This window comes from Trifolium pratense, linkage group LG2, assembly GCF_020283565.1.
Source record: "Trifolium pratense cultivar HEN17-A07 linkage group LG2, ARS_RC_1.1, whole genome shotgun sequence".
NCBI lineage: Eukaryota > Viridiplantae > Streptophyta > Magnoliopsida > Fabales > Fabaceae > Trifolium > Trifolium pratense.
In genome coordinates, this window is record NC_060060.1 from 25876827 (window position 1) to 25904272 (window position 27446).

Sequence of the window (27446 nt, forward strand, 5' to 3'; positions counted from 1 at the left end):
ATTGAACTCTCAGGTCAATATTATCATATTTTTTTTACAGTGTTATTCTTAATGCAATCAATCAGTTCATTGTAATGCAGTAGCTTGATGCTAATTTCTTTTACTATGTTAAAAATAACTCATACTATTATAGTCTTTTGCTTAAGAATATATTTTTGGATTAAGAAGTGTTGGAACATTGTTGAACAAGTTAGCAACTTCGCTACTTGTATGATGAACTTGGCATAGATGTAAACACAAGTGAAAGAACTAAAGTTGTGAATTTGAAAAAAGTTCACATTTAAGTCCCACATTGGATGGGTCACTCACTTTAGTAGTGTTATATACCACAAAGTGGCAACCAAGGGTGTGCCCTTGGGGTACCCACTTTTGTAAGAAAGGGAGACTGCACACAATGTCGAATATCACACACGCGCGCCGCCGTCCGGCTTGGGCCGGGCCTGAGCTTGGTGATATCTTAATTTTTAATACCCAGAAGTGAAAAAATTAATTAATAATTAATTTTCACTAAGTGTGCTGATCGTTTCAAAAACGCACATGTTCTGTGTGCTGAATGTCAAGTCAAACGGAATTATTACCGTTATTATTTTGAACTCAGTCATAACTTGGCCACGTTTTTGATGTGCTGGCCCTGATTCTCTCCCACTTCTTGCTCCACATCAGTTGCATTCTTTCTCTATAAATACACATCAGTTCTCACAATTATATTTCACGTTAAAAAAAAACTGCAACTCTCTTCTCTCTCTCTCTCTCTCAATATTCTTACTTCTAAATTTATTTCCTTGTTGTTTCAGAGAAAGTGGTTTACCACTTCGAATTGATATTTGTATATCAATCTAGACTGGTTCGTAGTAGCCATCGGAGGTGTTTTTCTGACCGCTTTCTACAGTGCAGTAGTTAACGGTATTTCGCTTGAATTGGCTGTTTTATCCTGGGGACTTCACGGTTGATAGTCTACCTTGCACAATTTGGGTAGTGCCGTGAAACGTCTTAAAGAGAGCGTATCGAACCGCGACTCGGCCGATAAATTCACAGTTGCTGTTATTTTCAAAACGATTTTTAAAACCGAAAAATAACAAGAAGTAATTGCATTTTGTTTGAAGGACCAACTTCTTATCTTACTAACTTGCACTGGACTCTATCTACACTTTTCTAACTTGATGACAGATTAGTAAGAATAAGCAATGTCAAGACAGAGCTGTGACATTGAAGCAATTAATGTCAATGACAAGAAAAAGATGGAATTGGTTTAAGTAAAAGTTATCTTTGGTACCATATTGTATTCTTATTGGTAAGGCAACTAACAAAACTAATTAATTAAGATATTGTTTATTCCTTCTAAATCTTGCTAAGAGTCTTATGCATAATTCTGCAATGGACAATGCAGCTAAGTGTCTTTGAAACTTGATTGAAGCTCTTTAGGAAGTATACAAAAGCTGAGCAGATGAGAGACATGGTATAGTAATCACGATGACAGAGTTGTCAAAATCCTTATTCCTGACGTTTTTATGTCTATATAAAAGAACCAATTCAACTTAATGAATCACTTTTTTTTTTGAGTTAACTACTTGTCTTTAGTATATAGTTAAAATATTTATAGCTAATTAAACTTATATGTAACATGACTAAAGTTAAAGTGGTATGTAACAAAACTCTATGAATTTAATTTATATACACCGTCATGTATTGTGTTAAAAAACATGCACGTTAAAAAATATACCGACACATTATGTATTGTGTTAAAAAACACATCATGCGTCCAATAATATACCGACACATCATGTATTGTGTTAAAAAACACATGATGTGTCACATTCATTAAATGATATGACAACACATCATTGGATGCACGTGTAAAACATCTTTACACTGACAATGCACAACAATTAAACTCAAACTGTATATAGCTAAATAAACTTATATGTAACAACTAACAAGACTGTAGGTTAGAACTGGTCAGAGATACTGGCTTCACAAAGTTTGATTCAATGGAAATTTGAGTTTATGCTCTCTGCTAAAAATTCTGAGCTGGTGAACATGTGAAAGACAAAGTTTAACAAATGGGTCTAAATGTTGAATATAATTGTGGTTTACCTCACAAAGTGGTTTATCTCATTACCAATTCCACGCGAAGGTCATCATGGTTGGTAATGTTTTCAATGTTATATTTGAATTCAAAATACATGTACTTTTATCTTTATGAAATTTTGTATTAGCATATAGGTATTATTAGACTAATGTTTAGTAAACATATATTAATTTTTTCCTCTATAATGCATATTTTTTTCAAGTAAAAACATAAGCTTCTGTCCAATCTGTAAAAGAGTATACCAAATAAGTAAAATAGTGATTTATTGCTTAATAGACCATTAATTTAGTTGGTTGATGAGTCACATCTAGGTTAAAAAAAAGCAAAACAAAAATTGAAAAACTGCCGATAAAATTGTAATATAATGGGAATGTGACCGGAATTAAGTATCAATTAATAGTTGATTTTAAATAATAGTTTTTTTTATGTCATTTTACATTTTTATTTATTTTTTAGGGTTGTATTTAAAGGCATTGTGTCTCACTTTGAAAAACAATCAATATTCAACAAATTATCTTCTTCTCTAAAAAAACTCTCTCATTCAATATTATGCTTTGCATAATCTCTCTTTGGTATCGGATTCTATTCTAGATCATTGGAATCTCTACTTTGAGAACTTGATTCTACCGGTTTGTCCCTAGAATCTATTTTATCGGTCACGGGGGAAAGATGAAATCTCTTCCCTTATTTGTGATGTCCTTGATATGCATATGAAAATTGTCATATAACACCACTTCGAAAAGATGGAATCTCTCCCCTTATTTGTGATGTCCTTGATATGCATATGAAAATTGTCATATAACACAACTTTGGAAAGATGGAATCATTTATCACATGATGTACTTAAGAGATATAATTATGCTAACTCTATTTGGCTGTAAGAAAAAAGTAGTTGGACGATCTTTCATCTTAACTTCTTAGGTTGAAGTGAAGATATAGTCATTGATCCAACGGTTGAAATACCTCTTATATTTACATTTACATTAATAATTAAAAAGGAAAAATATATACATACACTATAGGAAAATATAATGTCTAAATGGTTGGAACCACTACTTATTGCTCTGCACTATATATAAATCACAAACGAAAGTTGAATATCCTTAGAAACCACTTTATTACATTTAGATATTTGTGTCACAGAAAATGAATATCATGTATCTCACTCTTACTACTAATGTGCTAGTAACATTACTTTTACTCTTACCATCACCAACAAACCCAAAACAAATTCCAGTTCCAGTCTTAGCATCACCAACAAACCCAAAACAGATTCCAATTCCAGCAGTATATGTTTTTGGTGATTCACTTGTTGACAGTGGTAACAACAATTATCTTCCAATAGAATCATATGCAAAATTTCTTCCTTATGGTATAGACTTTGGTGGCAAACCTACTGGTCGATGCACTAATGGAAAAACCGTGGTTGATTACTTAGGTGAGAAAACACAATTTACATTCACTCTTTGCTGATCAATTTTTGTTTCATATATAAATTCTTAGTTCATTCATTCTGATAAAACAAAATCATAGTCCCCATTAATTAATTAATTAATTAATTAGTTCCTGTTTATGCAGCTATACATCTTGGACTACCTTTTATTCCTCCATATTTGGGCCTTACAAAGATACAAAGACACAAAATCAAAACTGGCATAAATTTTGCATCTGCTGGTTCTGGCATTCTTCCAGAAACCAACAACAATGTAAATTTCTTAACTACATTACATTCTCAAGTTAATCATATTGAATAGGGCAATTTCCTTTTTATTATCATGTATAAGGATAATACAATACATTTCTACATATTGAATAGGGCAATTTCCATTTTGCAGCTTAGTTTGCCTCTTGACAAACAGATAAAATTATTCGAAAAGTTTATTAAGAATAATTTACCAAATATGTTTGGTGATAAAGTAGAGAGGCATCTATCTGAATCACTGTTTGTTGTCTCCACTGGTGTGAATGACCACTTCACTGCTACCAGAAATTTTCGTGGCTCTAGAAAATTTGAATCCTATCTGCTAAAGGAATTTTCCCTACGCATTCAGGTATATATGTGTGACTGACATTTAGAAATAATAGATTAGACACAATATATAATTGTTAAACTTTATTTTGAAATTAATGCAGAAAATGTACAGCCTAGGAGTTAGAAGGGTTTTTGTGAATAATTTGCCACCAGCTGGGTGCTTTCCATCAAGAGCTGCAAAATCAAGAGCAATAGGAGAATGTAATGAGAAAATAAATAGGGCAATTTCCATTTACAATAGTCATTTGCCGAATTTACTTGGAAAGCTGCAGTCCCAACTTCCGGACTTTACCTTTATTCATTCAGATCTGTATGAGCACCTTATAGGATTAAGGAAAACTGGATACAAATATGGTAAGACATTGATTTATATATAATGACTTGTACGTGTTGACGTTGTTGAATAATATATAATTTATTTAATTTTCAGGGATATCGGAAATATGGAGACCTTGCTGCCCAAATAGCATTTCCGGTGATCTCATATGCCATCCGTACAATGCTACTTGTGAAAACCGAAATAACCACATCTTCTTCGATGACCACCCATCACAGATGGCGAACCATATATATGCCAGACATTGCTTCGTTGAGAAGACAATATGTAAGTCATCAGGCATCATGATGTGATGTGATAGGAGGAAGGAATAGGATCCTTGCTATTATTAGTACTAATACTATGAAGGGATGACCTTATGTTGTTGTCTCATGATGTTTGTAATTGTTAGTGATAATATAAAACAAACTAAAAAATAAAATAAAATTATGTTGGCTTTGTGGGCAAATTCAAAACCTATAAGAAGCACTCTTGAGCATTAAAGATGCAATATATCCTTAAATTATTTATCTTTATTTAACATATTATTCTCATCCATACACCGACATTAGATTACAATAAACATTCACAAAACTCAATTTAATGGACTATGAACATTATTGATTTGATTGATCGGTGGAATTAATATACATGTGCATCCATCTTTTCTACAAACAGGAATACCCCTAACACCAATAAGACAACGACAACAATTTGAACACATATTATCATTTTGACATAAGTTTGGACAATCTGCCTTACAATTTGTAACTCTTTGTGAGGTTACAATCTCAGCATTGATCCGTCCTTTTTTGATGGACAAATCTGTAAACATAAATAATATATGAAATTAAGAATAATATTTTATGTTTATTAAAAATAAAAACAATGTTTTATAGTGTAACAAAATTTAGATTGAATGGATGAGGGAAATTAAAATAAAGATATGATCAATAAGATATTTTCTCAAACCTGAAATGATCAATAAAGCAACCAACAGTGTAAATTTGGGAATAAAATGTCTTGTTGTTTCCATCTTAATTAATTAGTTATAAAATATAATATAATGCATATGTTCGTTCTCTGGGCAAATACTTATATAGGCAAATTGTATTAATTAATACATGAATAAGTAAAAGATTAAATTTCAGCCAACCATAAGAAAAAAACAATGCTCCCTCCTTATATTTAATAAATTTGGTTATATTCATTTTTAGGTTGATTTTATATTTAATGAATTTGGTATATATTATAGACTAGATTCATTATTTTATATTTTTTGACAAAAGATTCATTAAATATATAATAAACCTAAAAAGTGTATTTTTACTTATAAAGTGTTAGTAAAAGATTAAATATACCCCCTCCGTACTTTAATATACTCCCTGTCCCAAAATATAAAGAAAAAAGAAAGTTAATATATTTGGTTAAGATTTTGGACTAAATACATCAAAAAAATTTGACCATTCATTAAATTTTGAGTACGTCACTTTGATATTTTTACACATATTAAGAAATGTAATTAATGTTATATGAAAAAGAGAAACTATGAGTTGATTTATAAAATTGTGAAGGAAAAAATAAATTGAAGAATTGATGAAAAAAGGGAGAGTGATGACTTCATGTCATTACTATGTTTTTTTTAGCAAATGCAAGCAAACAAGTAGGTTTTTACCATGTTTTTAGCAATTAAATAAGAAGAAATTGCATGAAATATGAGATAGCATGATAACAAGAAAAGATGAAAAATTGCCTAGCTTCTGCCTTCTGCGCCCAGCTTAGGGGCAGCTGAGCCCAGCTTGAAAATTGAAGAATTGCTCTCTGCCTTCTGCGCCCAGCTTGGGCAGAGCCAAGCCTGGCTTGGCACGAATTCTGCACTATAAATTGAAAACAGTTTCTCATTTTAGGGATACAAAATTCTGGATCAAGAACTGATTTTTGACGGCTATTTCAGAGGATCAAAGAGGCATTCAAGCAAGGATTCAAGGGTGGAAACACATCTAATCCCTTCTTGTAATGATGATTTCTTTCACTCATGTTAATGTAATTTCTTATTTGAACATGTTTGGCTAAATCTTTATGATTGATCCTTAGGGGATTCTAATTACTTTTGATCTTGAACAATGTGATTGTCATTTGATATGATGAATGAATTAAGAAGTTAGTTTCTATTGATTATTCTTTATGCTTAATGCTTTATATGATTTGGCCAATTGTATGATGATTTCAATCATTTGTTTTACTATGAAAATAGGAATGAATCATCGATCTAGGAATAATTGATCAATTGACTTTCACTTAAGACATTTTGGATTGTTAATTGAGATTTAAAAGATTAAAGTTTTTATTCCTCAATTGATCATCGATCATCCTAAGAAATTAGGAATTAATGATCAAGGGAGAGGATTATGTTACCAAGACATTGGGCATAATCAATTATGTTTAATCTAATCATGAAACTAAATTGAGTAATTTGTTATCATACATGAAATTACCAAGAGAAATAGTAATTAGATGAACCAAAAGGATCAATCGCTTTTCTTTATCAATTTGAATTTTAAGTCATTTCTTAAGTTTATGATCAAAACTTTGAACCAAGCAAACTCCCCCCTTTGTTACTATTATGTCAATTTCCTTAAGTATGCCTTCAATTTCCATTTGAATTACAACAATCCCTGCGGAAAGAACGATTTATTATACTACTTTTCGGCGATTTAGTACACTTGCTAAATTTCTATCAAGTTTTTGGCGCCGTTGCCGGGGATTGTTGATTAATTTCAACAAGGCAATTAGTTTTACTTAGGAATTTAGTACATAATTTTTTTCTTTCTATTAATTAGCTTTATTAGTTTTTCTTTTATATTGTTTTGCTACTTGGGTATTTGTTTGTTTGTGTTTGCTCAGGTACAATTGAAATGGCGGAGGTGCAACCACCGCCACCACCAAGGAGAACCTTGGGAGATTATGGTAGAGGAGCAAATGGAGATCAAGATCTTAGAGGGTTTCAACCGACAAACCCTGTAGCTTTTGATATCAGAAGTTCCGTCATAAAAGCTTTAAAGGAGAACAAATTTTCTGGGGCCGACTCAGAGTGTCCAAATCTGCATTTGAGTAACTTCTTAGATGTGTGTGATTACACCGACCCTCCGGGTGTCTCGGAATGTGCAAAAAGGTTGAGACTATTCAAATTTTCTCTTACCGGAAGAGCCAGAGATTGGTTGGATACCTTGCCTAACGGGACTATCAACACATGGAACGAATTGAGAGTCAAATTTTCGGAGCGCTTTTTCCCAATTTACAAGTTCCTAGAGAAAAAAGCTGAGATCACAAACTTTGAACAAGGAGATTTCGAGTCTCTTTATGACGCATGGGAAAGGTTCAAACTCCTCTTGAAGAAGTGTCCCGATCATGGTGTGGATAATTTGGCTCAAATGCAATATTTTACTCAAGGTTTAAGAGCACAAACTCGCATGTTACTTGATATATCTGCGGGTGGTTCCATGAATAACAAGGTTGCAAATGAGGCTAAAGAGCTTGTGGAAGCCATGGCGCAGAATGAATATAGAGCTCTTAATGAGAAAGGAGCTAAAAATAAAGTGACTACGTTGGAGCTTGACACTCAAAGGGCTTTGTTAGCAAATTTCAAGCTCATGAATGTTCACATGGAGACTTTTATAAAACACTTGACCACCAACAAGCTTGTTCATGCTCAAGTACAACAAGTGTCAACATCACAAGTTCAACTTCCACCAAGTAGACCTTCACCATTGGAAGAAACTCTTTCTCAAGTCATGAAGATGATACAAGTAAATTTCGAGGCTATGAAGACAAGTCAAGAAGCTATGAAGACAAGTCAAGAGGCAGCAAATAAAAATCATGAAGCCTCCATCAAGAATTTAGAAACCCAATTGAGACAATTGTCAAGCCAAGATGCGTCATTATCTAATGGCAGATTTGAAGGAAACACATGCAATAATCCTATAAAGAAGACTTGTAATGCAATTCACTTGAGAAGTAGAGTGATTCCTACACCGGTAAGTGAGCGACGTACAAAGGAAAATATGGCAAATGAAGTTGAGGAAGAGGAGGTAGAAGGAAGGAGTGGAAAGGAAAAAGATCATGAGGGAGAAGTGGAAAATGAGAGAAATGGTGAGCTTGAGGAAGAAGTCGAAAATGAGAGTGAGGAAAAAAAAGAGAAAAGTAAGAAAGAAAGACTTATTGATCCCAATTCAATGTTAAGGAAGATAAAAAGTCAACTTTTGAAAGAGGGACCTCAAAAAATTCCTTATTATGTGAACTTACCTTATCCACACATAAGGAAGAACAAAAGTAGTGTGTCTAGTGAGAGTGAGAAGAAGGTGGTAGAAGGGAAGAGTGAAAATGAAAAAGTAGAAAAAAGTGAGAAAGAAAAAGAAAAAGAGGGAGGAGTTGAAAATGAGAGAAAGGTGGAAGAGAAGAAAAAAGATGATGCAAGGTTTGTCGATAACGACTCAAATTTGAAGAAAATTAAGAGTAAAATTTTGAAAGATGGAGAAAAAGCTCAAGTAGTTCTACCTCGTGAGAAGTTACCCTACCCTCACAAAAAGAAGAGTAAGAGAAAAGATATCAACTTTAAGAAGTTCATGGAGATGTTTAATAGCCTTCAAGTCACAATTCCGTTTATGGAATCTTTGGAGCAAATGCCTATGTATGCCAAGTTCATGAAGGAGTTGTTGACTAAGAAGAGGCGGCCTAAAGAGGATGAAACTGTGTTGTTGATGGAAGAGTGTAGTTCAATTCTTCAAAGAAAACTCCCACAAAAGAAGAAAGATCCCGGTAGTTTCACTATACCTTGTTCTATTGGGAATTTACATGTTGGGAGAGCACTTTGTGACTTAGGAGCAAGCATCAACTTGATGCCCCTCTCTATGATGAAAAAAATACCCGGTGCCGTAGCTAAACCCACGAAGATGCAGTTATCTCTTGCGGATCGGTCCATCACGTACCCCTATGGTATCTTACAAGATGTTTTGGTAAGAGTGGCCGAATTTGTCTTTCCGGCGGATTTTGTAATTCTCGATATGGAAGAAAACGCCGAAATGCCTTTGTTATTGGGAAGACCCTTTCTAGCAACCGGGAGAGCTCTAATTGATGTGGAGATGGGTGATTTAATGTTGAGGCTCAATGATGAGCAAGTTAACTTCAATATCTTTGAATGTATAAGAAATCAAGATGTGACTCCACAATGCTTTAAAGTGGATGTCATTGAAGATGAGATTGGGAACTCAAAGAAAGAAGCAACAAAGTCAATTTCTCTGGATTTGAAAGCACTCCCTCCTAATTGGAAATATGTATTTTTGGGAGATGGTTGTAAGCAACCTGTGATTATTAGTAGCTTGCTCACTCCTTTGGAAGAAGAGAAAATTTTGAAATATTTGAAAAAGGATGATGGTGTCATGGGTTGGGAATTGAATGGTGTAATTCCAGCCTTTTGCTTGCACAAGCTGAAGAATGAAGAGGATTCCAATTCGGTGGTCCCATCTCAAGAGCTCCCGACTACAACATTGGAAGACTTGGTGAAGAATGAAGTGATGAAGATATTTGAAATTGGTTTGATGAGTATTATTTCCGATAGCTTTCAGGTAAATTCGGTTCATGTGGGTCCAAAAAGGGAAGTTAGTATGGAAGATTCCAAGGAAGCTCCTAAAAGGCTAAAGAAGAAGAAAAGAAAAAAATGGAAGCACAAGTGGATAAAGTTTGTGAGTCATCCGGTCATCAAAAAATTGTTGCTTTGTGATCGCAATGTGACCCCATTGAAGAAGGAGGAAAAGAGGAGACGGGGGAAATTAAATTTGAAGTATCCTCCCTAACTTGGATGATGGTGCGTCAAGCTCAGGACGTTAAACGAGCGCTGCTTGGGAGGCAACCCAATGTTTTATTTATTAACATCTGGTTTTTGCTACATTTGTTTGTGCTTGCAGGTTAAGCAAAGGAGTAGAGTGGAGTTTAAAAAAAAAAACATGAGAAAAAAAAAATTGGTGTTGCGCCCGACTCAAGCCTTACGGATCCCCGCGCCAATGTTAAAAAAAAGGGGTGGTTCTTCCCACTTTTGACTGCTCTACTATTGGTTAGTATCACTTCCCTTGAATTTAATTTTGTCTTTTATGAATGTTTTTGTCTATTTGAAAACTTGTACATTGTTCGAATAGTTTTGTTTAAATGCCATTAAAAGTCATCTATGTTAGCATCCATGAGACATGAATTTGTGATTCCCTTGTTTGATTGCTTGTCATATTTGATGATAATTAGAAAAGTTGAGGAAATTTCTCAAACATTGACCACTCGATAATCCGGCCAAGCCGTGAGATTTCGAGCCCAAACACATAAATTTTCTTGTCATGAGAGATTCCACAACTTAGCTAATTCTCTAGAACTTGCTTATGTTCTTTTAATTGATTGATTGCTTTGAATTATACACTGAGGCATGTTGTTTGTACCTTGAGCCTTTTTGAAGCCACCATTCCTTATCTTATATCCTTTGTTAACCCCGTTGAGCCGAAAGAAAAATATTCTTTGTTTGATAACCCAAGTTTGAAAACATATAAGAAAAAAAAGATGATTTTCTTGGAGTTAGATCACTTAACTTATGATTAGAGCACATTGTTCATCATTAAGTTTGAGGTTGCTTTTGGTATTTGCAACTGATTAAGTTTGGGGTGGGGTACTAGAGAATTTATCAAAAAAAATAAAGAAAAAAGAATTAAGTAGGGAGAGGCATTATTACCTTGTGAAAAAAAAATGGTGTTTATAAAAAAAATAACAATAACAAAAACAAAACACCAAATAAAGAAATGCCAATGAACCTCTCCGCAAAAAAAAAAAAAATGAAAAAGAAAGAAAAGTTTGACAAATAAATTCTCTAGTATGACGATGTTTGAATTTTGGGGGGATGTTTGAATAATCTAATTCTTTGTTAAATGAGTGATCTTTAAAACTCCAAGTTTTTCTCCTTACCATCCAAAAATATCCACCCTAAAACCTTAGCCCCGTTATAACCCTCAAGTCCTCTTAAAGTGTGAACTCTTATGCATGTTGATCGATTGTTAGAATGTTTGCAAGCTTATGGTAGAATGGCTATGTTTGTGTTGATTGAGTGAATATACCAATTTAAACAGGAGAGAATGTGAGGGAGTGAAGTGATTATGGTTTGGTCAATATTTGTGAAAAGTTCTTGATTTTTCGGTATTAATCTGTGTGCAAGTAAATTCATGATAGGGATGATCATTGAAATGATAATTGTGATGTTCTAACTTGACTGACTTTGATGGCTTTGAATTAGACTGTTTGATAGTGCCAGGTTTTCCGATGGATGAAGATATTCCTTGAGGACAAGGAAAAGTTCAAGTTTGGGGTTGTGATGACTTCATGTCATTACTATGTTTTTTTTTAGCAAATGCAAGCAAACAAGTAGGTTTTTACCATGTTTTTAGCAATTAAATAAGAAGAAATTGCATGAAATATGAGATAGCATGATAACAAGAAAAGATGAAAAATTGCCTAGCTTCTGCCTTCTGCGCCCAGCTTAGGGGCAGCTGAGCCCAGCTTGAAAATTGAAGAATTGCTCTCTGCCTTCTGCGCCCAGCTTGGGCAGAGCCAAGCCTGGCTTGGCACGAATTCTGCACTATAAATTGAAAACAGTTTCTCATTTTAGGGATACGAAATTCTGGATCAAGAACTGATTTTTGACGGCTATTTCAGAGGATCAAAGAGGCATTCAAGCAAGGATTCAAGGGTGGAAACACATCTAATCCCTTCTTGTAATGATGATTTCTTTCACTCATGTTAATGTAATTTCTTATTTGAACATGTTTGGCTAAATCTTTATGATTGATCCTTAGGGGATTCTAATTACTTTTGATCTTGAACAATGTGATTGTCATTTGATATGATGAATGAATTAAGAAGTTAGTTTCTATTGATTATTCTTTATGCTTAATGCTTTATATGATTTGGCCAATTGTATGATGATTTCAATCATTTGTTTTACTATGAAAATAGGAATGAATCATCGATCTAGGAATAATTGATCAATTGACTTTCACTTAAGACATTTTGGATTGTTAATTGAGATTTAAAAGATTAAAGTTTTTATTCCTCAATTGATCATCGATCATCCTAAGAAATTAGGGATTAATGATCAAGGGAGAGGATTATGTTACCAAGACATTGGGCATAATCAATTATGTTTAATCTAATCATGAAACTAAATTGAGTAATTTGTTATCATACATGAAATTACCAAGAGAAATAGTAATTAGATGAACCAAAAGGATCAATCGCTTTTCTTTATCAATTTGAATTTTAAGTCATTTCTTAAGTTTATGATCAAAACTTTGAACCAAGCAAACTCCCCCCTTTGTTACTATTATGTCAATTTCCTTAAGTATGCCTTCAATTTCCATTTGAATTACAACAATCTCTGCGGAAAGAACGATTTATTATACTACTTGTCGGCGATTTAGTACACTTGCTAAATTTCTATCAGAGAGTAATAAATAGTTGAGAGTATAATAGAAAAAATAACATTAAATAATTCATTAGTAATGTAAAGTGACATATAATTTGGTATAATTTTTTTATCAAAGTGACATAATTTGGTACGGAGGAAGTGAAATATTTGTATTTGTATATAATTCTAGGATAAAACTAATTTGCAGATGTAAGGACGAATTTTATAGTAGTAATTAATGTAGTCAACTATATTATATTTACTCTTTCATATTTTTTTATGCATTAATTAATACAATATATTTATATTACATGTATCAATAAAAAATAATTGAGTGGTTAATGATCGATGATAGTTAATCATAGGTTAAATTGCATTTTTGGTCTCCTAAATTTTAGAAAGTTACGATTTTAGCCTCTATATGTTTCAAAATAGAAGTTTTGACCCCTATGTTTACTTTCTTTTTTTGTTATCTTATAATTAAAAAAAGGAAAATGCTAAACAGTGCCCTCGAGGGCATTGTTTAGCATTTTCCTTTTTTTGCGGGGGTTCTAAACCCCTCGGGGATTCAACTTTCCCTAGGGGTAGGGTACTACGAAATGAAATGGATCGGGGATTATCAATAAAGACTTCAACATAACCCCCGCTATTTGAACGCTATACCAGCGGTCCGCAGAACTCCAGCAAACATTTTATGGGAATCGATTAATCGGCAGTTTTTCAAACTCCCGGAAAATAGGTTGCGGAGGTTCAAAACCCCCGCTAATGGATAAAATAACCCCGCAATATAGCACGTTTTTTTGTAGTGTTTTTTGACACTGCAACTGATGCTGCAAAGGTAGTCAATTGAATACCATTTTAATTATGATCAAGCTGTTAAATAAATAAATAAATGGTTAATTATTATATATTGGCTTTAATATAATTTATTTTGTTAAGCTAGCAATGGGACTCTGATTTGGTGGATGCAAGGTGCATTGAAGACACCCTCAGCATAATTCGTCTCAGGTGTGGAGATAATTCATATCATAGGCTCTCTCTTTAGTAATAATAATAATTTCAAGAAAGAAAAGAAACCTTAATTAATATTTTAGGTTGGGGCTATTGTTAGAATCAGGTTGGGGCTGATGCAAGAAAAGGTACTAATTATGGTATTGGTATAGTTACCTTTCCAAATTGTTTCTGTTTGGTCCATCATCATTTACTTGTTTTTTACAGTTTTTTTCAGGGGCAATTTAGTTTATTTTTTTACTATGTTTAAGAAATTTTTGAATCAGAAGGATATTGTATCTATTCCTAGGTTTATGATATTGATGATGACAATGTGTTTTAGGTTCTGACTTGAGAGATCAACTTGAAACTTTTAAAATATAAGGGACTAATTTGAAACAAAATAAACATAAGAGATCAACTTGAAACCTAAAATAAACATAAGGGACCAAATGTACAATTAAGCCAATTATTTATTAATTGTTTTGGTCAAAATTATATATTTATAGAAAAAAAGTTATATCAAAAAGAATCATCAAACAAATCATATGGATATCACCATAAGAAAATATTTATTATTTTCAAGCTTGATATTGAATACATGATCATATTTGTAATTTATTTCTCAACATTGATTTTTGCATTAAAATAAAACTATGGTCGAGTCTTTCCATTGCACTCACACTCTCCATTAACGCAATTTCCAGTAAGACCAAATTTCCTTTCACATATTACAATGCATTTCATACGGTCGCATGCAGGGCCGATCGTGATTCTTTGGATATCCTGTTTGAATATAAAAAATGACCCTTAATAAAATAAAAATAAAAAATTCAAAATAAAATCATTCCTATTTAAATTGTAAATCACTTGAGTATCCCTTATATTTCTTATAATTCAATTTTGCTTATAAAAAGAAATTGTAAATCACTTGCATGTATCACTCACTATGGTTTGTTCCGCAGAATCAGAAACTTTATGCTCAGCCATTACCTCACCGTTTGCACTGCATCAAGTAAAATCCATAGATAAACGAAAGACAAAAACCATGAGAATAAGATTAAAGAGAATATATATTATAGTAAAAAGAAAGAGAAAATTGCTTATGTACCATAGCAACAATATGAAGAGAGAAAGAAGAATAGAGAGAAAAATAAGATTTTGATTTCTCATTTTGTTTAGCTTGAAATGGATTGCCACAATGTTGTATGATTTTCAGCAAGTTGGTGTTTACATATATATTACTATCAAGGGAAAAAGTTGCATATTTGGCAGTAAAGAACAAGATTACAAAATTTATTACATTACCATTAAACGTTATATAATTAATGGGTCAAATTTCTTATAGTTTGAATTGATCTTTTTTCACATGTATAAAAGTCTACGAACTGTGTGGAATCAAAAACACCGAAACCAGGGATGGATCCAGGAATCTATAAAAGGGCGGCCGGAATAACTAAATAATAAATATATTAAATAAATAATAATTATAATAGTAATGTTAAAAAAAAATTCTTCCTCTTTACCAAAAAAAAATAATTTTTTTTTTTTTGGTTTGCAATGTTTGTAATGAGAATCAAACCTAACACCTCATGCATATTACTCAAACCCCTCATCACTAAACTAAACCTAATGACTTTAAAAAATATTTTTCCGTAAACTATACATATTTTGTTCAGTTTATTCACTCTTGGAGGATTGCGAGCTCTCCACTCTTTCATGTTGCTTATTTGGTTTTGTTGCATTTGGGTTCTCTCGAATGAGGGTAACAATAGTTTTCAATGCAAAGGAAGCTACTACTCACCAAATGTTAGATAAAGTTAAATTACATTTGTTTTGGCGGTTGAAATCAACCAATGTTGATCTTGGCTTAAACTCTAACATTTGATCAAGGTTGTCAGAACCGGACCGGTCATCGAACCGGAGAGCTTACCGGTTCAAGGTTCAATTGGTCAGACCGGGGTTCAACCGGGTCAGACCATTTTTAATTAAATATATATTTTTTATTTTGAAATGATATTTAAAATTATAATAACAAACTAAAATTCCTTAAAAAATTATTACTCTTTTATATTGAAGTAAAAGTTACATAATACTATTTATAGTTTCACACTTAATAAAAAAACATAAAAAATTGCTCAAAAAAATTCACATCATTCATGCAATTCACGATTCATTTAAAATTGGTGTTTATATTTTGTTTTATTTAATTATTGAAGCAATATGACCCATTTAATTTAATTAAAAGAAGTTATTGGGCCAAGAATAGTGAAAGCCCATACATATATTATATACTCTTGTTCCTTTGTTACCCTAATCTTTTGAAAACCTCTGTTTCATTCTTCCAGCCGCCGCCTCTCATGTAGATATCAGTTGTTCTCTCTTTCATTGTTACTCTTCCTTTAATTGTTATTGATTAAAATTTCTCTTTCATTGTTACTCTTCCTTTCATTGTTATTGATTCAAATATTATGTAAACAAATCTTTTAGAAGTCAACAAAGAAGATAGCTTCTCCTTTCCTCCTTTGTGATAGATTTTTCAGATTTAACTTCTCTTTTACACTGGAACACCGATAAGAACAAAAAAAAAATTCAATTCTTCATCTTTTCCATACAAAGTAAAACTATTTCGTTTTCCCGTTTTCAATAAAAAAAAATTAAAACATGTTTTGACGCAAAAAAAAAATGCAGAATTTTGAAGCAAAAAAAAAAGAAAAGAGCAGAACCGTCCAACCGCTCGAACCGGTTCACCCGGTTTACCAATTTTTGCCGGTTCAGCGCCGGTTCGCCCAGTTTTTTGCTGGTTCGGGTTCTCTCCGGGTTTTAGGCCTAACCGGACCGGATTGGTGTCCGGTTCACGGTCCGACCGGTTGGACCGACCAGTCCGGTCCGGTTTTAACAACCTTGCATGTGATGATCGAGCCATTTAGTTTGTATGTGCATCGACTAAGCTTTTTGTTTCGGTCAGGGACGGACATAAGGGGGGGGGGGGGGGGGGTAAGTATAGGGGCTGAGGCCCCCTCCTCTTGTCGTATTTTTTTTTTTCATATACTTGTTCTAGATACATATATACACATAAGAGGAGTGCTAGCAACACACTCCAATAAGAAACACACTCTAACACACTCTATTCTATTTGTTAAAATTTATATGGGTCCCATAAAAGTTATATGGGTCCACATTTTTTTATGGGACCTATGTGAATTTCAATCAATAAAAGAGAGTGTGTTGGAGTGTGTTTGTTAAAGAGTGTGTTGCTAGCATTATTCATACACATAAATTTATATTTGAGATATGTGTTTAAAGATTATTAACTACCGTTTGGTGCAAAACATGTACCCACAACATAGTAATCGTAACAATTTACTTTAAAATATTTTGATAATATATATTATACACTACTAAAGTCCAAATTGAATTATTGATTGTTTGCTATAAGTGAGAGATTATTTTCTGCTATGAAGATTGTGAAAAATAGGTTGAGAAACAAGATAGAAAATGAATTTCAAACTAATTATGTGATTACTTACACCGAGAGAAGAATTATTAAAAAATTTAATACAAATTCAGTTGTTGATGAATTTTATGATATAGAGCAATGTCGTGTACAATTTAGATAAACAATGTGATGTATTTTTTATTTTTTATTGAGTATATTTAAATACTATTATAATTATTATTTATTTAATATTTATTATTTAGTTATTCCGGCCCCCCCTTTTATAGATTCCTGGATCCATCCCTGGTTTCGGTGTTTTTGATTCACACAGTTCGTAGACTTTTAAGGTTCTTTCAGACATGTGAAAAAAGTTCAATTCAAACTATAAGAAATTTGACCCATCAATTATATAACGTTTAATGGTAATGTAATAAATTTTGTAATCTTGTTCTTTACTGCCAAATATGCAACTTTTTCCCTTGATAGTAATATATATGTAAACACCAACTTGCTGAAAATCATACAACATTGTGGCAATCCATTTCAAGCTAAACAAAATGAGAAATCAAAATCTTATTTTTCTCTCTATTCTTCTTTCTCTCTTCATATTGTTGCTATGGTACATAAGCAATTTTCTCTTTCTTTTTACTATAATATATATTCTCTTTAATCTTATTCTCATGGTTTTTGTCTTTCGTTTATCTATGGATTTTACTTGATGCAGTGCAAACGGTGAGGTAATGGCTGAGCATAAAGTTTCTGATTCTGCGGAACAAACCATAGTGAGTGATACATGCAAGTGATTTACAATTTCTTTTTATAAGCAAAATTGAATTATAAGAAATATAAGGGATACTCAAGTGATTTACAATTTAAATAGGAATGATTTTATTTTGAATTTTTTATTTTTATTTTATTAAGGGTTATTTTTTATATTCAAACAGGATATCCAAAGAATCACGATCGGCCCTGCATGCGACCGGATGAAATGCATTGTAACATGTGAAAGGAAATTTGGTCTTACTGGAAATTGCGTTAATGGAGAGTGTGAGTGCAATGGAAAGACTCGACCATAGTTTTATTTTTATGTAAAAATCAATGTTGAGAAATAAATTAGAAAAGTGATCATGTATTCATAAATTAGAAAAGTGACCAAGCTTGAAAATAATAAATATTTTCTTATGGTAATATCCATATGATTTGTTTGGTGATTCTTTTTGATATAACTTTTTTTTCTATAAATATATAATTTTGACCAAAACAATTAATAAATAATTGGCTTAATTGTACATTTGGTCCCTTGTGTTAAGAAAATCGTAGACTCGATCCACACTTTAACATATTGTCTTTATCAAAGAATATTTTCTTGCTCGTCCCATAAGTGTAGCTCAAATGGTAGCTACTAGAGACATTATTAGAGTGGTCGGGGTTCGAATCCTGGATTCCAAGTTTCTCCACATTTAAATGTGTGAGTCTTGTCTGACAGCATAAACTCGCATATTAAACGGGGCGAACAAGCCCGTCAACAAATATAAACGAGTTATAATATTAAGCCCGAGTCCGATCCGCATAAGCCCGCGGGTTAAACGGTTAACCAGCGGACTATTAACAAAAAAAAATAAAAAATCACTTTTTTCAAAAAAATAAACTAAATTAGTAAAATATTGATATAATGAAAGCTTAAAAAAATATATTATTAATAATTTTATGTTATAACATATAAATTGTAACTAACAAATAAAAATAAATAAAGTTTGTGATATCATTGAGTTTATCTATCTTCTCTTTGTATGTAATGCAACCAAAATCAAATTCAACTGATTCTTATCGTCATTTTTGTACCGTCTGAAATTCTGGCAGACTGGTGGAAAGATGCTGCGAAAGATGCTACAACATCTCATACCAGTACATAACACAATAGACAAGTTAAAAATAAAGTGCAGGAAGATAAATAAGACAGATCATTTGTTAACCCAGTTCGGTGCAACGTCACATAATCTAGGGGATACCAATCCAGGAATGAATCCATTATAATAGTTCTAGTTCAAAACCCTCGACCAACACCCGGTACTTGACTTATCGCCTAGACACTACTAGTGCAATCCTACCTAGGAACCTCCTAGATATGAGACCCCGTCCCAATTCCCTCTAACAATACGTATTGTGTTGCTGTCAACTTTATAACGATCAAAGATGGAGACACCCTCCTAAGAAACTAATATATATAGCCAACACTTGACTAAGTTCACAATTTGGATTTGCTTACAAGCTTCCTCCAAGTACAATACTCAACTCGTTCCCTACAGGTTTCTGAGTGAGAACATAGTGACCATCTCAGAACCCGAGTGGTTCACTTACACCAACTCTCCTAGAGAGTGGCTCAAAGACACGAAACCCTAATTAAAGACTACATCTTTGATGAGCAATGGCTTCAGTGCAAAAATAGGTCTGAGTCTTCAAGTATTTATAACCTGAATTTGTCTTGATACGCAAGCTAGGTTTCCAGACCACAACTGGAGAAATTTCGGCCAGCCCTAGATTGTTTTAAAAATAAAACAATATTTGATTTAATACAAAAATATATCACGTTATATTTTTGTTTCAAATAATAACACATAAACCGCCTTCAGAACCTTCAGAGACTTGGAGAACAAGGCACGGTTTGGCTTGGCTCATAAGCTTGAACATAAAAACGAAATAAATCTTCCTGCGATATGTTTTAAAATTTCTGCGCAAAACAGAGCAGATAATGTTGTACTCGTTGTTGTACAGCATCTCGTCTAGCATCTGGCTATAACTTGTTTTTGCAAAATGTAGCTAACATAAAAACCCTAACACCGTCCATTTTAGTGAGAAAAACTTTCTACATGTACCCAAAAAAGCATAAAAAGATTTAACAGAATCAACTTAACTAAATCACATCAAGGTAACCAAATTATTCAAAACATAATAGCGGAAAATACCCCCAAGAAAAATAATTACCCATTTGGACATGTATCTTTTAAATACTAGCAAATGTATATACAACTAAGACAAAATAAAAGATAGTGAAATTGAACAAAATATTATAAGTAGAAGAATATGCATGAATCCTGGTGTTTTGTGTTGTTGTCTACTTGATTAATTGGAGTGTGATGTTGCTTTTTATAATTAGGGTTTAGACTAAGTCTTTTTTTTTTTGTGGTTAAAAAGTTGAATTTGGACATGGACCAAGTTATTTATATCCGATAAATTTTGTAATTAATTATATAAAAAAAGAAGGCGTGCCACGGGCTAACCCGCAGATTTAACCCGCATAACCCGCGATTTTAACGGTACAACCCACACTGGCAAAAATGTAAACGAGCCAAAAAAATTTGGTCTTAAGTCCGTGGGGCTGCGGGTTAAACGGGTCAGCCCGCGGACCTTGGTCCGTATCTAACTCAAACTACTCATTCTCGCCGCGTTTTATATTTGCTGACTTTAATTCATTCTTTTTTAACAAATAACACCATTGAATCCAAATCCAATAACTGACTTAGAAAAGTACGTCAATCATTATCGGATCAAATATCGAACATATTATGTTGAGTTTCACCTTGATGAAGTAAGTATACATATTATTTCAAATGAATGCATTTGATTGTATTTGAGCATTTGACATTGGTAAAAATCCATCAGTTTTATTATTTTTATTTTAAGGCGTAGTCATGTTATCAAATTTTTTTGCAAATATATATATATTTAACACATGGATGGTCCGCATTGCGTGATTTTTATAATATCTGGTATGATGCTTGGGTGATTTTGTTTTACACTAGGATGAGACATTTTGGACTGATTTTAAATGACAAATTTGATTGTGTCACTCATCCTCCTAAGTTTACTCCTCCTATGAAATTTATTTAATTTAGATAAATGTAATGTTCCTTCATATTTTTCTGATGATCTGCAAGAATCAACTGACCTCCTATACTTTTCTCACAATGGCTCCAAATTTGCGTTAAAATTATAAAAGAAATTGATTGAATACGATGTGAAAACCAGATTTTTGGTGAGTCTTTTATATATATTTTTTTTCAATTTTTGTTTTTATTATATAAATTTATTTACTAACTTCTTAGTTGATGATAACGACAACAAATGGAACTGCATTCTTATTTTTGGATTTGTGTCATTTAATCACCGCAAAATTGGGGGTGAGGGGAAGTGTTTGGTTTCGGCACAGAGACTACATGAGGGTATTCAGTTGGGTGTTCCTAAAGTTTTCAATAGTCAAATTGTCTAACGTTAAAACCATGTTTTTTCAATTCAGTAATACATAATAGGTTGATTTATGATGAGTTGAACTATGACAGGCAGTCTGGCGGCTGAACAGAGAAGTATATATGAGCGGATTATGAAAAGGGTTGACGAAAAAAGATCGGTAATGTTGCTCAAAAACATTGAATAATCTTTCGAATTATGCAATGGTACACAATTGATAGTTACAAAATTGGGAACAAATGTCGTTGAAGGTAGAGTGATATCTGGCACCAATATTGGAGAGAAAATTTTTATTCCTAGGTTATCGTTGACTCCTTCAGATAAAAGAGTCCATTTTAAGTTTCAACGTAGACAGTTTTTATTGGTTATTTCATTTACTATGACTATCAACAAGAGTCAGGGCCAATCACTTAAACATGTTGGTGTATATCTTTCACAGTCAATTTTCTCTCATGGGCAACTAAATGTTGCAATGTCAAGAGTAACTTCATGGAAAGACTTGGAAATATTGATAACCCATGAAAAAGGAGAAGATATGGATGTGATTTATAAAGAAGTTTTTGATAATGTTTAGTAGTTAATTCGTAAACTATTTATCTAAATCTATCTTTGCACTTAATATTATCATTTTTATCATCACTATATTTTGAATTCTTTTTATTTTTTTCAATTTTTATTTTGAAATTATTATTATGTTTCTTTTAATATCATATATGGTTGTCTACGAAACTCGTGCGAGTCACGTCTAGTATTAAAAAAACAAAATCATGATTTTAAAGAGTACCCTAAGATACTCATTAGAATTTCTCTTTTCTTTTTTAGGTAAAACATTTTGACTTCACCTTTGGTTGGTCCAATCTCTTAAAATTAGGAGTCGAGTATAACTCATCCTTACAAAACTGGCTAGTAAGATGATTAATGTCTCTCCTTTATAAACATATATCATGCATGTCATCTCACATCTGATGTGTGACTTCTTAACACGCTCTCTCACGTCCAATACTATTGGGTTTGGTGCGTAGAAATAAACGGTGGGTGGCCTGATAGCGAAAACCTGATAGCAGGTGGCCCAACGAATCTTGGAAAGACTTTGATACCATCTTAGAATCAAGTATGGGGTATAACTCAACCCTACAAAACTGATTTGTAAGGTAGCGATTTGCCCTCACTTATAAGTACATATTTAGGCTATCTGACAACAGATGTGGAACTTCTTAACAAAATCCAGCAACTTGGCCTGTATTTCCTCCTTATTGCCATTATGATTTTGTAACTCTTAGCTATTGTAAGGCCACAAAAATTAAGTTTCATATGCCTATATAAAGGCCTCCTTCCTTTGTAAAAATCATCAAGCAAAACATTGTAAGCTTTCCTTCATATCAATAAAGTTATTTTCATATTTTCTGTTTTTGTTCTTAGTTCTTAGTTTAGTTTATGCTTGTGCTTGCCCACCATTACCAAGAGTGAGTAGTCCACTTGGCCTTGGAGTACCAAGGAGTTCCGTGGTAGAGGTTATATGATTCCTAGTCCCTCTTGATCATGTCTTTATTGATTGTCATTACTAACAAGTTATATCATATGTTTGTAGTTGTGTATATTGTTTATCTTAGGACAACGACAAAGAACCAGATCAGAGAAGTCGATTGTCTTGGCGAAGAAATGAAGAAGATGAAAGCAAAGACAATTGTATATTCTTGATTCTCATATTTTGGGATTTTACTTGAGATGTTATTTATCGGTAGGAATAAATCGGTTCGTGCGTTGTAGAACCGCAGGGGTAGTCTATTCTTGAAAAATGCATGAACTGGTTCATGATACACATGCATCAGTTCAGTTGAACCCACTGTCTTTCCAATGAACCGGTTCAAATAAATTGAATGCTCCGGTCTATGTCTTAAAAACACTTTATAGAACAACCTCGGTCTATTTTTTGAAATGTATGAACCGGTTCATGTTATACACGCACCAGTTCATTTGAACCTCCAGCTGCCTTAATTTCCAATGAACCGGTTCAAATAAATTGAATGCACCTGTTCTTGTTTTATAGAACTGATTGGGTCTATTTTTTAGAAGAGCACAAACCAATTCATGTGAACCCAATGCACCGGTTCATGTTTTTTAAAACACTTAGAAAATATTTTGAAAAACTTCTTTTTCAATGCTTTGACCATTTCAATTTATTTCTATCCTAGTTTTTACATCGATCAAAATCAAACGAGAATATATGTGCGCTCACACCCCAATAGTGGTGGTGGCGAAGTACAAAATGAAGAATTTAAAAATTGGTTTTCACATTTCTGAACTTTAAATTTAGTCCTTAGGCAAATTTGTTTTTATCCCTATAATTTAAGCGAATTTTGGTTTTTGTCCTTGTAATTTGAGCGAATTTTAATTTTCGTTCCTGTAATTTGAGAGAATATTGATTTTCGTCCACGGTACATGTCAAGTCAGTGCCTCCTAAACACATGGTAGTGGTCAAAGGCAGACTCTAGCCATGTCAACATTTTTATGTGGCATGGCCAAATTAGGGACTAAAACGAAAGGAATTTAAAATTACAACGACAAATTGAAAGAATTTTTTTAGGGAATAAACTCAAATTTGCTAACATAACATGTTAGGGAATAAACTCAATTTTTCCTTATATTTTTACCTCTACTATTAACTTAGAAACATTTCAACAAACTCTTAAATTGCATTTATTTGTTTATGTTTATTTTAATTTATTTTTATTTTTTAGGTGAGACAAATATACAAGTCATTTCCTTTATTTTTTGTTAAAAGAATAAAATTATTGTCACCGTGAGATTAGCTCAATTGGTAGGGACATCACATATATTATGCAGAGTCGAAATTCGAATCTCATACACTCCATTTATTTACCTTTAAGGTGAAATTTCTAGCCTCTAGGCTACTAGACAAACAAAAAGGAATAAAATTATTGCAACAACGTAATTTTGAGCTTTTTACTTTTTTCTAATAAAAATATACTAAAATGCGGTTCAAGTTTATACGGGTAGTAAAAATATCTAAATCCAATTGAGTATGAAACTGTTTATTTTATTTTTTAACTCCGTTGAAGATTGTGGTACGTACGGAGATATCCAAACTCCATCGAATTAATTTGGGGAAGGCACCCTAGCCTAGCCCTGTTGTCATACCCAGTATTCATTCTCGTTTGGCTCTTGGAATCACATTCAACAGTGGTTGGAACAGCTCGCAAAATCCAACCACTTCACCTACTTCATTGCCCCTGATTATAAAGTAGAATAAATAAATCATATAATTCAAAAAAATTAAAATTAAAAATAAAAAATAAAATAAAAAAAAAAAAAAACTAAGGCTACATTTCCTCTCAATACTGAAGGCCTATAATCAGTCTTCCAAACTCTAAAATTTTCTGGTGTAGAAATTCTGTTCAATTCCGATTTACACATTATTATTGGTTAGAAACCACAAATCTTAACAAAGTTATAATCAACTAAAATATAATCTATATTCTCAACCAATGAACTTGAAATCCATGCACTATCAACCCCATGTTTAATTTTAGCTTTGTTGACAAAAAATGATTGAATCAAACTAACTACTCCCTAAATTAAGCCTCAAGAGCAACATATAAATTCTAGCATCAATCACAACTATATTCATTCATCAAATAAAATAAAAATAAAAAATAGAAATTAACCCAAAAAAAAAAAAAAAACCAAAAAAATAGAAACAAAAACAGAGAAAAATGGTTTCAAAAACAAGAATCACTATCATTAATGTTGCTATCATAGTAACATTATTCACAGCCAATGTTGTATTATCAGATGAAACAATCCCAGCAGATAGAGGCCAATTAGAAACATGGTTCAGTAGCATTATTACTCCATTAGAACAAAGAAAAGATACCCTTGACCCTGCATTGGTTACTGCAGAAGCTACTCCTAAAATTATTAAAGTAAATCAAGATGGTAGCGGCGAATTCAAAACCATCACCGATGCTCTTAATAGCATACCTACTAGTAACACTCAACGTGTGATTCTTAACATCGGTGCTGGAAATTACAACGAAAAAATCAAAGTTGAGAGGGCAAAGCCTTTTGTTACATTTTATGGTTCACCTGATAATATGCCAAATATAACCTATGGTGGTACTGCATCACAATATGGCACAGTTGATAGTGCTACGGTGATTGTCGAAGGAGATTATTTTGTAGCTGCTAACGTCATAATATCGGTTTGTATAATTTCGAGCCAGCATCAATTAAAATTATTTATTATTTGTGTATGGAATTAATATTTCTTATATGCTTGTTTTGTTTTTCTGGTATGAATTTTTTGGTACAGAATTCTGCACCATTACCTGATGGAAAAAGGCCAGGTGCTCAAGCTGTTGCATTGAGAGCTTCTGGTGACAAAACAACATTTTATAATTGTCAATTCATTGGGTTCCAAGACACAATTTGTGATGATAGGCATAATCATTTTTTCAAAGATTGTTTAATTCAAGGCACAGTGGATTACATATTTGGAAGTGGAAGGTCACTATATTTGGTAAGTAATTATGGTTTTTTTCTTTTGAAGAAGCTAAATTAGCCCACGCAAATTGGCACCTAAGAGAATCGAACCTGAGACCTTAAGGAGGAGCACACTCCCAGGTCCCAAGCCAATAATGACTCCACAACTACAGTTGTGGCCTTAACATTATGGTTTTTATGTCTCCACGACTGCAATTGTGGCCGTAACATTATGGTTTTTATATCTCCGCGACTGTAATTAGTATTAATGAAATGAGGATTAACTTCATGATGCAGAAAAGTGAATTGAGATCCCTTGGTGACACTGGGCCAACAGTGATAGTGGCACAAGCAAGAAGTAGTCCAACAGAAGATGCTTTATACTCATTTGTGCATTGTGATATAACTGGAACTGGACATGATACTTTCTTAGCCAGAGCATGGATGTCGAGTCCCGAAGTTGTGTTTGCTTACAATAATATTACTGATGTTATTAATCCATTGGCTTGGAATAACAACTTGCACCCTGAATATGACAAGTAACTACTTAATTCGACTTTATAGAGACTAAAAATATATTTCTATATCTTCGCATAATCCATGAACATGAAATGCTGATTAATACATGATGTTATTGTTGTTATCCACAGAACTATTCACTTTGGAGAATACGAGAACACAGGACCTGGTGCAGATACTAAAGGGCGTGCGCCTATGATGAAGCAACTAACCGCAGATGAGGTTAAACCTTACATAACCCTTGAAATGATTCAAGCAACTAAATGGCTTCTTCCTCCTCCAAAAATCTAATTAGTATGGCGTGAATTATTTGATTCAAAAAAAAAAATGTGGTTTGAATAATTCCCTTGCACCCCACATTTTAGTGAGTGGTGAACTTCTAAAAGGAAGTTGTAAATAAAAACTTGAGTAGTTGTAACTTTTTTTGTTGATTTACATTTTAACATATTTAGGGGTTGAACACATTGCTATCACACCCTTGTAAAGTTTTGTTTATTTTCATTCATGTAATACAAAATAATTATATTGCAATGTGAGTAATATAGCTCATTTTTTTGTTACACCATATAGAAACCACTTATCATTTACTATCATGAATATTAACATCCAAAGTTGCAGTAACATATGGTAATTTAAACATAAATATGAAACTAAAAGCAAGAAATTTCCGTCCATGTTTCTAGAATCATCGAAAATATATAATAAATTATCCGAGGATTAATAATTACTAGCAGCAACATCTATTCTCAGAACACTAACCTTCAAGAGGTGTGGAATCCAAGTAGATTGCTTCAATTTCATAAGGATTACCTTCTCCCTCCTGTG

The 27446-nt window shown here is 32.8% G+C and overlaps 1 protein-coding gene and 1 pseudogene across 1 annotated transcript; both read left to right on the forward strand.

Annotated features, from left to right (window-relative positions):
- The first annotated feature begins 3208 nt into the window (after positions 1-3208).
- On the forward strand, positions 3209-4900 carry LOC123911579 (annotated as a pseudogene).
- A 20433-nt stretch (positions 4901-25333) lies between these two features.
- LOC123911576 (pectinesterase 1-like) lies at positions 25334-26912 on the forward strand. The gene is made up of 4 exons (XM_045963027.1): positions 25334-25822; positions 25933-26139; positions 26400-26641; positions 26753-26912. The coding sequence occupies exons 1-4, from the start codon at positions 25334-25336 to the stop codon at positions 26910-26912; spliced, it is 1098 nt and encodes a 365-aa protein (XP_045818983.1).
- The last annotated feature ends 534 nt before the right edge of the window (positions 26913-27446 follow it).

Excerpts from the sequence above, each read along its gene's own strand:
- LOC123911576 (XM_045963027.1), top strand. The coding sequence starts at position 25,334 with ATGGTTTCAAAAACAAGAATCACTATCATTAATGTTGCTATCATAGTA. Across the intron at positions 25,823-25,932 it reads CTGCTAACGTCATAATATCG|AATTCTGCACCATTACCTGA; the intron begins GTTTGTATAATT and ends TTTTTGGTACAG. Across the intron at positions 26,140-26,399 it reads GTGGAAGGTCACTATATTTG|AAAAGTGAATTGAGATCCCT; the intron begins GTAAGTAATTAT and ends TTCATGATGCAG.